Source organism: Engraulis encrasicolus, chromosome 15 (assembly GCF_034702125.1).
Source record: "Engraulis encrasicolus isolate BLACKSEA-1 chromosome 15, IST_EnEncr_1.0, whole genome shotgun sequence".
NCBI classification, from domain to species: Eukaryota; Metazoa; Chordata; class Actinopteri; order Clupeiformes; family Engraulidae; genus Engraulis; species Engraulis encrasicolus.
The window spans coordinates 24645624-24658123 of record NC_085871.1 but is presented as its reverse complement, the minus strand read 5'-3'; the positions used below and the strand labels follow the sequence as shown (position 1 = coordinate 24658123).

General features: G+C 43.6%; 1 protein-coding gene across 1 annotated transcript in view; it reads left to right on the top strand.

Annotated features, from left to right (window-relative positions):
• The window catches only part of mylkb (myosin light chain kinase b), a 41689-nt gene that overhangs the window by 14378 nt on the left and 14811 nt on the right, over positions 1 to 12500 (top strand). Inside the window, exons 4-8 of the mRNA XM_063217253.1 lie at positions 2822 to 2872; positions 3999 to 4126; positions 5800 to 5956; positions 10107 to 10240; positions 11758 to 11929. Coding sequence (XP_063073323.1) covers positions 2822 to 2872; positions 3999 to 4126; positions 5800 to 5956; positions 10107 to 10240; positions 11758 to 11929 — 642 coding nt within the window. The remainder of the gene's footprint in view (positions 1 to 2821; positions 2873 to 3998; positions 4127 to 5799; positions 5957 to 10106; positions 10241 to 11757; positions 11930 to 12500) is intronic.

The window sequence follows — 12500 nt, the reverse complement described above, 5'->3', positions numbered from 1 at the left end:
CTGAACATTTTTTGGGGGAACAAAATGGTCCTCAGTCTGAAAAAGTTTGAGAAACATTGATTTTGTTAATCACATAACGGCTCTGGCTTGACAGCCTGAGGTTATCGGAGCTTTGAACATGCCAATTGATTTTCGCCAAACAACGTCATAGCTCATTACATAATATTGGCTTGAGTTTAATCTCTGAAATTCGCTCTGGTCGCTCAGTTCACTTCGCCCCTGGCGAATTTGCTCTGTTCGCCCAGTTTGCTTACCCTCCACAGAGAAATAAGGACTTCCGCCGCTCAGGTTGCGATGCTTGCGCTTGTTGTGCACGGGGGGACAAGTGGACAAGGCAAAGGGGGGAGAAGAAGAGGAAGAGAAAAGAGAAAGAGCAAAGTTTAAGAAGAAGCCCATAACTCAGACAAGTACACAGACAAGTACGCAGGGATGGAGGAGGGGCAGGAGGGCGATGCTGACCAGAGGGGATTGGAGCACAGCAAGGGAGGAACACATGGCCTAAAATGGCCCAGTACCTTGGGGGAGCACTAGTGACAGTCTGCAGACTGGAGGAAAAGTCAAGTCAAGTCAAGTTGTACAAGGAAATTGAAATTATGTTTCTCTCTCTGTCCCATTCAAAGACATAGGCATATCCAGAACTGCTGTTAACAGCACAGACATTAAAGTGCAAGACAGGACCGATAGCAGGACAGAGTGTAACAAGTAATAAAAGTTAGTTGTTCAGGGCTTACACCCCTCTAACATTGTTGCATGATAGCTAGTAGCAACCCCATTGAGTAAATGGGAGAGAATGATGGAGAAAGATGGGCCACAGCAAGGGAGGAACACATGGCCTAAAATGACCCAGTGCCTTTGGGGAGCGCTAGTGACAGTCTGCAGACTGGAGGAAAAGTCATGTCAAGTCAAGTCAAGCCAGCTTTATTCTCAGGGTTTTTTGAATATGTACTGGTCATACAAGGAAATTAGTGTGAGAAAATATGCGCACACATAAAGTAAAACAGAAAGAAGAAGGAAAAATCTGCACACTGTTGCTGCTCACCGATTTATTAAACATATTTGACTTATACACCTGACGAAGACCGCCTGAAGCGTTGTGTTTAATAAATCGATGAGCAGCAACAGTGTGTGGAATTTTCCTTCTTCTAATACAAGGAAATTGAAATTATGTTTCTCTGTCTGTCCCATTCAAAGACATGGACATATCCAGGACTGGACCGGAACGATAACGGAGTGTAACAAGTAATAAAATTTTGTTGCTCAGGGCTTACACCCCTCTAATATTGTCACATGACATCTAGCAGCAACCCCATTGAGTAAATGGGAGAGAATGATGGAGAAGGATGGGCCATGGGGGTATGGAGAGAGAGAGAGAGAGAGAGAGAGAGAGAGAGAGAGAGAGAGAGAGAGAGAGAGAGAGAGAGAGAGAGAGAGAGAGAGAGAGAGAGAGCGAGAGAGAGAGAAAGAGACAGTCGGACAGACAGACGGACAGACAGACAGACAGACAGAACAAACCTACTGAACAAACCTACAGAACAAATACTGAATGAGAAAAATGGAGTGGATGGGGGGGTAAAGAGATTGTTTTGGGGGGTGTAAGATTGTGAAAATGAGCGGATGAGAAAGTGAGAGAGTGGGAAAGAGCAAGAGAGAGGGAGAGAGTCAGAGACAGGGAGAGGAAGAGGGAGGGCAAGTGAGAGAGAGAGCACAGCACAGGACATTTCCTGGATCCTTTTCAGGGGGCCTATTTATAGCATGTCCTTATAAGGGGAATTCCAGCATCCAGCGTCCCACCAAGCAGGCCCTCTGGCTGGGACGCGGCCGGCAGAGAGCCTGGCCTTCTCTGGAGCTCCTGTGCTCACTCTCCCATGCGCCCCCACATCGTTCACACATATAAATACATCTGTCCCCAACAGTTATGTTCCATCGTTCGTCAGACTCAAGCACATTGCATTTTGTCAAAGTGGTAAACATGTATGTCTGGCTCATGTTCTTGCGTTGTGTCATGTATTTTTTGTCTCCTCATCAGTCTGAGCAGTAGTATATACATACAAGGAGGTCTAACTCCTTTTTATGAATATTAGGTCTAATTTATATTAGGCTAGTGTATTTGTGTGTGTTTTTCTTCTTGTAATTTTGTGTGTTTCTACAGAGGATGGCCTTTAACAATAAAAAACCCTCTTAATCTCCTACCTGGACATGGACTCACTAGAAGTTGGAGTTTGACTTGTCTTGGATTCGGACACTGCTCTTGCCAATTACGGCTTTTGGACTCGCCTGAGTCCGTCTTGATTTAGCTTAGTACACTGGCCACCATAGAAGAAGATTATAAAGTAGCCTATCTAATGACATATTACATAGTTTATCTTCACTTGCATGGCATATTGGTTACCTTCAAACATTCACGTTATTGTCATTCGTCATTTTCATTGATTTACACTGTCAGGTGACTCGGACTTGGACTAATCTATTTGGACTTGATCTTGTCCCAAGCTAGTCTAGGACTTGACTAGTCCTGGTCTTGGACGTGTCTTTGGCCTACAGCCCTACCATATCTCCAACCAAATAGCCCCAGCATCAAGACAGCTGTCATAACATTAGGAGCTGTGTCAACCAACATTAGTCTTGAGTGGTACTACCAGGAAAGTCTACAGGGGGGGGCCGGATTGGGTCCTCATTACATTGTACGTGTTAGGTGAGGGGGCCCTTCACATGACTTTTTCCCTGGCCCGGTCTAAGCTGTCAGCGGCCCTAGGTACTACTATGAATGTTTCTATGAGTACCTAATGATAACTGTGTGTTGTTGTGTCTGATTTTTCTCCAGACGAGGCCCTTATAAAGAAGAAACAAGCTCCCAAATCTCCTACCAAACAGGGTGAGTCACTTTTTTTTCTTCCCTCCACCGTTGTGTTGTATTTTTATCTAGAATTTTCCATTGCATTAACAATGCAAGGGAGTTCATAGGCCTCCACTCTCTCCTCTCCATTAATCTAAACATGAGGGCCGATTGCACCATTGTCCTCTATGTGAGCCGCCGCACTTATCGGTTGCCTAAATAAAGAGATAATTTCCATTGGCAGCAACCGTCACTTGGGAAGTCTCTGTGTGCTGCGTTTTGTCTTTTCAGTAAGAAATCAAATTATCACATTAGCTGATTGCCAATGCTGTTCTTCTGTTTCATATCAAAATTAATATGAGATGGTTTGGGGAGGTCGAGGGGGGGTGGTGGTGGTGGTTTTCATGGTCAGCAGAAAAAAGCAGAACACGCATTTTTCCAAGTTACTCCCCAGTAGATTGCTCAGTGGTAAGCATTGAGATCTCAGCATTTAGAAGGGTAATTATGTGCCTAAATGAGCAGTCTTGTGGGAAAAGCATTTAAAACAATGATTAATAAAACATGCATCAACCCAGAAAATTATTATTTTTCGGTTTCTGCAATTCAATGACAATGTTTTTTTTTTCCTGTGGGCTCCTGATTTGTGTTCAGTTTGGATTTCTGTCTGTCTGTCTGTGTGTCTGTCTGTCTGTCTGTCTGTCTGTCTGTCTGTCTGTCTGTCTGTCTGTCTGTCTGTCTGTCTGTCTGTCTGATATCAGACTATCTGTCTCCATCACACTTTCCCTTTCTGTCTGTCTGTCTGACTGCCTGGCCTGCCTGTCTGTCTGACTGTATGGTCTATCTCATTCCACATGATCCTCCCGTCTGTCTATGTCTCCTGCAGTAAAAAGAAATAAAGTCCGCAAACACTGCTTGTCTTTTTGTGAAAATATCTGATGAAGAAACGGTGCACTCTTGCTATTACATTTTCACAAGAAGCTGAGCAGTGTTTGCGGACTTTATTCCTTTTTACCTGGATATTTGCTTTGATTCTCCTGCACCTGGCCCATTGGGTGGGATGTGCACACATCTACTCCTCTGAACATATATCTCCTGTGGTCCATTTTACGTCGTCCTCTCCCTCCTCCACCCTTCATCTCTCTCCTACTGTATGCTCCTGCTATAGGGTCGGGTCCTCAGGTGACCCAGTTCCCCAGCGATCAGACCATCCTGGCGGGGAAGAAGGTGGACCTGCTCTGCAACTTCACTGGTGCCGCGCCCATCACCTGCACCTGGATGAGGTTTAAGAAGCCAGTAAGTGACACACAAGAGAAATCATATCAAATCATATCATATGATATCTTGTCATATCGTGTCATATATCATATCGTGTCATATCATATCATATCATATCATATCATATCATATCATATCATATCATATCATATCATATCATATCATGACGGGTTGTCCGATGAACCAAGTTTACTCTTGATGATGTCATCCATTTCCATCTGTGCAACAATAACCATTTTTTTTTTATTAGGACTATTATTTCTGTTTGTGGACATGTGTTGCATCTCTGTGTTATGATGATCGCAAATAGTATTTTATGTAATATGACATGTGTGGCAGTACTAATGCAGGTGTGCTAAACAACAACTGCATTGAGGACCTAATTAAGCCTCAAAATAGAGGCACGGCATCTTGTTTCTTGTTTCTCTCTCAGTCTCATAATTAAATCTTCTATCTTGAGTAATGAGTAGAGAGACACTCAACTCAATTCAAATGAGCCTAGCCTTTTATAAACCTGATTTAAATGTGAAGGCATGTGACGATGAGACACACAGTCACCAAACCAAAGCCCTTTGTAAATATGGGGTGTTTTGCATTCAAATAGTTGGAGGTTTGCATTGAGGTGGCATCAACTGATGCATAGCCAAGGATACCACAAAACCTATTTATGAATACATGTATGTGTTTTTTGTCATCCCTAAATCTAATTAGAAATAGGTGATCATGGGAGACATGTAAGATAAATTCAGGAAGACTAGACACTGACGAAGGCAATGGCTGAAACATTTGTATCTTCTCTGCTGTGGAAAATGTGTGAAAATGAAGCAAACTTATTTCTTTTCATACAAACAGATAAGTACACCTAAACAAATATTTATTTGGTATTTTGATATCTGCTGGAAGGAAAACTGTCACAAGGCGCTGTTTGCAACAAGACGCACCTACTGTAGCGGAATGGACCGATCTAGGCTGCGTTTCCCAAAAACTCTTAAGTAGTACTTAAGCCAAAGTAGTACTTAAGTATGAGGGGCCACCTAGGCAATATATCATATCACCAAAAGTGTATGCATAAAATAATTGTGTTGGCCTACATACAATGTTCTGTTCTGGTACAGGCAAATAAAATGCTTGCTAAAGTGCATGTGCGAGGTAAAATAGTGTATTTATACATTTTAGTGATGATGTGAGACCTATTTCTGGTATATTGCTTAGGCGGCCCCTCACACTGAAGTACTACTTAGGCTTAAGTACTCCTTAAGAGTTTTTGGGAAACGCAGCCCTGGTCAATGACGTGTATTTAATGGAGAAAATCACATTTTCTCACAGGTTGCAGATGGGGAGGTTTGGGAAGTTGTGGGGGGGATGGGAAGTGCGGGGGTGAAAGAGCCTGGTCTCTGTGATGTGGTTTTGTTTTTGTGGGTTTTTGTTTGTTTGTTTGTTGCTTTGTTTTTGCATTGTTGTTTTTGTTTGTTCATTCTTGTTGTTGAATAATAATAATTAGAAACAAATAAAGAAAATGAAGCAAACTATCAGAAGAAGTCTGGGTGCGCACCAACCGCAACCTTCCAACCTCCCCTCTACACTGAATATGTGTTTACCTTGACATTAAATGTTTTATTGGGCAACCAAAGGTAGGAAGGGTTGCCAGGGCAACCGAAAGACTACCTATTATTGCCTCTGTTTGGTTCCAGATCCAGTCAGGAAATGCGGGTATCACCATAGAGACCACGGAGAACAGCAGCCTGCTGACCATCGCCTCCAGTGAGCAGGACCACTCGGGCAGCTACCACGTGGAGCTGCAGAACAAGTTTGGAACTAAAAATGCCTCGCTCAACCTCTCCATCGTAGGTATGTCTGTCACACTCATGGACACACACACAGGGAGGCACACACAGGGAGGCACACACACATGCACACACGCACGCATGCACACACGCACGCATGCACACACGCACGCACACACACACACCACGGCAGAACAAGTTTGGAACCAAACAGGCCTCACTCAACCTCTCCATCGTAGGTATGTCACACTCATAGGCATACACAGGGAGGTACACATGACACGCCCGTACACACGCCCGGGTCAAAGATTGTCCTTCAGTGCAGCGGATACTTTTGCTTACTGTAAATGCAAAAAACCCATGCTTGTTTTTGGCTTGGCTTTCATACATTCACTTGAAAAAAAAATTAGAAAATCATGATTTTTACAGTTACAGTATGCAAAACTATCTGTTGACACTGAAGGACAATTTCATGTTGGAGGTCTTTGACCCACCCGTACACACGCACGGCACGCACACACACGCACACGCGCACGCACACACACACACACACACACACACACACACACACACACACACACACACACACACACACACACACACACACACACACACACACACACACACACACACACACACACACACACACACACACACACACAAACACCACTCCAACAGGAGCTCTTCGTAAGCCACACAACAGTAGCCTGGGCGAATAGCCGACTGTTGACTCCGTCAATCAGTCTAGCAAAAGCCATGAGGAATCCATCTCCGTGGACGATGGGAGATGGTCTGATCTTACTCTATCATTTAAATTAATTGAAGTTCCAAACTCAAATTAAAACCCGTATTGTGCTTTATTAGCATGCCTGTTACGTTATAGCGTCGCAAAAGCATACAAATAACAAAACGAAAGTGTGAATATAGTTACCATAACCAATCAGTAACGGAGCTCGCGGGTGAGTTCTACGTCACCACTCTCAACTGTTTGCTGATTGGCGAAACACTGGGAGAACCGAGCTCGAGGCTTTTGCCAGACGATGTGCAGAGCCAAAATCTTTGGGTGGAGTACAGAGGATGGCGTCGCGAGGCTACACAACAGCCCTTAGCAGCAAGTTTGGAACGAAATCGGCCTCACTCAACTTGTCCATCGTTGGAATGTCTGATGTGCAGAAGCGCATACACTTGGGCAGCAGATTTGCAGGCAGACACGCACGCACACACGCACACGCGCACGCACGCACGCACGCGCACACACACACACACACACACACACACACACACACACACACACACACACACACACACACACACACACACACACACACAAACACACACACAATGAGAAGTCGTTATTACGTAATTCAAATGCCAGCCAAATTTGTCTTTTTTATTTGTTTGCATTGACACATACACACCAATCTGGCAGCTACACAGTAGAGCTGTACAACACGTTTGGAACTAGACAGGCCCTCACTCAACCTGTACATTGTTAGTTTGTGTCATCAGGGCTGGATTATCCATAAGGGCCAGTAGCACAGGGCCCAGGGGCACCGACCATTTACAGCCAGTTAGGGGGCACCACATGACACAACCCTCATAAATATTGTTGATAAAGGGGGCACCTGGGAGGTGTAGTGCCCGGGGGCACCAGAGTGTCTTAATACGGTCCTGTGTGTCATGTGCACACCCATTGGCATACTTGTACACACATCCACACACATAGTAGGCAGACATACAGTATAAACATTCACACACATACACATAGTATATGTTTTGCCAACATATGGGCAGAGATACACATACGGTACACACAGACAAAGACACACACACACACACACAAACACACACACACACACACACACACACACACACACACACACACGCACGCACACACACACACACGCGCACACGTACACACACACACACACACACAAGACACACACACGTACACACACACACACACACACGACACACACACACACACACACACACACACACACACACACACACACACACACACACACACACACACACACACACACACACACACACACACACACACACACAGGATCAACAACAATAGCATGAGAAGTCCACTGTATTACGTAAGTCTTCTTCGGTCACAGAGCCAAATGACCCAAGCCAAGCCAAGCCAAATGTGTCTTTTTTATTTGTCTGCATTCAGTGAAATGCAAAGGAATGTTTTCTATTTCACCAGCTCTGTTTCATGTTGCAGAGCAGCAACCTTTTTTTTCTTTTTATGATTGCATACATCAAAGCGTTGCATGTTTTCAACTGTAATTCCGTCTTTATTGCCTGTTTGTTTTAACTGGCGTGATTACCCGCCTGATTTCATTCGCCATTACCCCTCAGCGTGCCGTGTTTACGATAGTTGTAATTGCCTTGCTATAACCCAGCACTGCCATGTGAATACACCGTCTTCTACACAAACACACACGCACACGCGCGCGCACACACACACACACACACACACACACACACACACACACACACACACACACACACACACACACACACACACACACACACACACACACACACACACACACACACACACACACGCACACACACACACGCACACACACACACAGTATACAGTACACCGGCGGGTGCTGCCAGTTTGTTTATTGGATGGCGGTTGTAAACGTGTCACTGGATGGACAGGAGGCTCTATCTCCTTTACAGTCTCCCCGGCCTGAGTGTCTCTTGGCCTGACCATAGAAGGCTTCTCAGAGCAGTGCAGGATTAAACTTGCCACCTCTTTCTTTCTCTCCATTTATCTTTCTTTCTTTCTCTGTCTGTCTCTCTGTTGCTCCCTTACCCTCTGTCTGTCTTGTCTCTTTGTCTCTCTCTCTCTCTCTCATCGTTCTAGTCCCTCTGTCTCTCTGTATCTCTGGTCTCTCTCTGGTCTCTCTCTCTCTCTCTCCATTTCTCTCTCTGTCTGTCCCAGTGAGCGATAAATCTTTTTCTTTTATCTACGTAGTTTACTGCAGTACCCAATTGCTTGATGACGTCTGTAGGCATAGTTCTGCAGTACATCAAGAGTTCTATAAAGATGTGCGATAATTGTGAGGATATACTGTGTACAATATATTGTGTGTGCATGTGCGCGCGTGCGTGCATGCCAGCGTGCGTGTGTGTGTGTGTGCGCATGCGTATGTACATGTGTGCATACGTGTGTGTGTGAGGATGGTTGGTGGGGGATTACTCGGCTTACATAACTCACTTAAGAGATTATTCGTGACATTGAAGTAAATTGTTGCCTGGTGGAATGTGCAACCTGGAACCTGGATCTGGAAGTCCATAGTAGGTTATGATTCCATCTCTAGCAGATCACAATAACAGACACCTTGGAACTTGGAACTTGGAACTTGGAACTTGGAACTTGGAACTTGGTCCCACTTCTCAGTTTTTGTTTTGCAGTTGTGTCGCCCTATACAAGATGCCCCTTTTTAAAAAAGCTTGCACGCAAGAGTAGAAGAGCAAAATGTTTTCATAGGTATCTAGAAAGCTTCTGGAGCAAAAGGAAATTCAGCAAAGCAAAAGGAAATTCAGTTGCTATGACCATGGATTTTTAAACTCCAAAGCCTTTTGTGTTCATTACATGTATTCTGAATATTAAACACAGGGTGACCATCATTTTGTCATCTCTCTCCATTGTCCACTGATAAACATGAGACCAACTTGTTGAGCTTTTTAAAGGTGCACTGTGCAGGAAATGGTCAAAAAAGGTACTGCAACTATGCTGCTCATTGAAACTGGGTTGCCTATTGCCAAATTTGATCTTTTCATGAAAGTTTACTAAGTAATAAACTAATATTTTCTAGTATGGCCCAAGTACAGTCATTTTTGCAGCTGAAAATGTATGAAATGTATGAAAAGTGCAATTTTCCCAGTCATATAACTTAGGTTTGATGGTGGCGATAAGTATTCATGAAATGAAAAGGTAACATTAGTGAATGGGTAGCATTAATTATTGAAATAAACAACTAAAAATCTTACACAGTGCACCTTTAAGCATAATCTTTTCTCCTTTTCTCTCCTCGTCCTCCACCACATCACAAACCAGATCACTAAACAAAAATTGGTCTTTAGCCCATATCTTTCCCCCACCGACCAATAAAAGATAAGACCAACGTATTGACCAAACCTTTTCTCTTTCTGTCAACATCCACTCTCTCCATCCACAGACAAGCCAGATCCCCCAGCCCGCGTGCCAGCGGCCTCGGACATCCGCGAGTCCTCGCTGACCCTCTCGTGGTACGGCCCCACATACGATGGTGGCAGCATCGTCAAGTCTTACAACCTGGAAATCTGGAACTCGGTAAACAATTCTATATTACAATATGTTACACTTAGCTGATGCTTTAATAAATAAATAAATATGGGCAGTCATGGGTGAGCGGTTAGGGCGTCAGACTTGCATCCCAGAGGTTGCCGGTTCGACTCCCGACCCGCCAGGTTGGTGGGGGGAGTAATCAACCAGTGCTCTCCCCCATCCTCCTCCATGACTGAGGTACCCTGAGCATGGTACCGTCCCACCGCACTGTTCCCCATGGGGCGCCACTGAGGGCTGCCCCCTTGCACGGGTGAGGCATAAATGCAATTTCGTTGTGTGCAGTGTGCAGTGTTCACTTGTGTGCTGTGGAGTGCTGTGTCACAATGACAATGGGAGTTGGAGTTTCCCAATGGGCTTTCACTTTTTCACTTTTAATAGTAATAATAATAATAATAATAATAATAATAATAACAGTAATGAAAAATACAGTTCTGTATTTGTATAGCACAATACATAAAAAAGTGCAATGTGCTGTAACATAATAACAAAAGCACAGGTTTGGCAGATTTTAAGAACATGCCAAATATGTAGGTCAAGGATAAAAAAAAATGAATGTGCTCAATGGGCTGTAGCCTAATATGCACCATTGCCTTAGTACTTATTGACATAAGTGTACCAAAGTACATACACTACATTGACACTGCACAGAGTCTTTAGTAGTACATACATTATGATTTGGTCATTGTTATTCTGGACTTAACTTGAGAAGAGATGCCACTCGCTCAGACCGTCTGTGAATAAACCTGGCATCGAAAAAACCAGTGTGCGTTCCATTTCATCTTCGTACCTTGTTCTATTCTGTTGCTATTCAGCAAATTTATAACAGATGGCGTGCCTTGTCCTAACACAATGGTAACACTTTAGAATAATGTGTGCTTGTAAAGCATTAATAATGATTAGTAAATAATAAACAAATTATGTACAAAACATTAACAAATGTTTGTAAATGACTGGTAAATGTTATGTTAATATTTTATATTTATCAAACATTTACAAATTGTTTGTAGATGAATAAAATACTCTGTTAAAACGTTTGTAAAATCTTGAACATATTATTTGTAGATATTTTAATAAACATGAATAAGGTAGTTAATAATAATAAAAAAACATTTGTTAATGTTTTGTTCATCATTAGTTAATGTTTACTAAGTCTTTATAAGCAGACATTATTATAAAGTGTTACCAACTGGGTGGGACAGTGGGAGACCTCTACAGGAATTTTGCAGTACTGCAAGTAGAAGATGACCAACAGTAGGACAGTGATATCTATCCATCTATCTATCTATCTATCTATCTATCTATCTATCTATCTATCTATCTATCTATCTATCTATCTATCTATCTATCTATCTATCTATCTATCTATCTATCTATCTATCTATCTATCTGTCTATCTATCTATCTATCTATCTATCTATCTATCTATCTATCTATCTAGGTTGACAAGAAGTCTTTATAGGCAGACATGATTATTACAATGTGTTACCCACACACATTAACAGGTTGACAAGAAGTGGACGGAGCTGGCCTCCTGCAACAGCACGTCCTACTCGGTACAGAAGCTGCAGCAGGATCGCGAGTACAAGTTCCGGGTGCGCGCCGTCAACATGTATGGAGTCGGGGAGCCCAGCGCCGAGTCTGTGGCCGTCACCGTGGGAGCGCAGCAGGTCAAAGGTGAGAATGGTTCAATGGTCAAAATTAAAGGAACAGTCCACTGTGTTTCAATAATAAAGTGTGCTCTTCTCTGACATGAGATGAGCTCCTCCCGACCTCCTGCTTCGTCTTCGGACGCCCCTCCAGTCAGCAACGCGCACGACCCAAACTTAAGGCACCTCATGCTGTCTGTCGGCAAAGCTGAGCTAAGCTAATGCTAACGAGTTTGGGCCGTGCGCCTTGCTGACAGGGGGCGCGTCGGCGTGTCCGAAGACGAGGCAGGTCTGGAGGAGCTCATCTCAGGTCAGAGAAGAACACACTTTACTATTGAAACACGGTGGACTGTTCCTTTACGACATAAGAGGTTTTTTTTTTTACTTGTCAATCAACAACATGTGCTGCTGTGAATGCTGCCGAACCTTATGACAGAGGTCAACCTTTAGAACAATCAACTCTTTGGTGAAGGCAGGTGTGATTGGTGGAGATTTAAACACTGCTTTTGGTGCTGCTGAAACACTACTCTAGGTGCAGCTTGGCTATGTTTGAGCCATTGCAGCAGAGTGAGTGTAATGTTATATGGATATCAAACAGC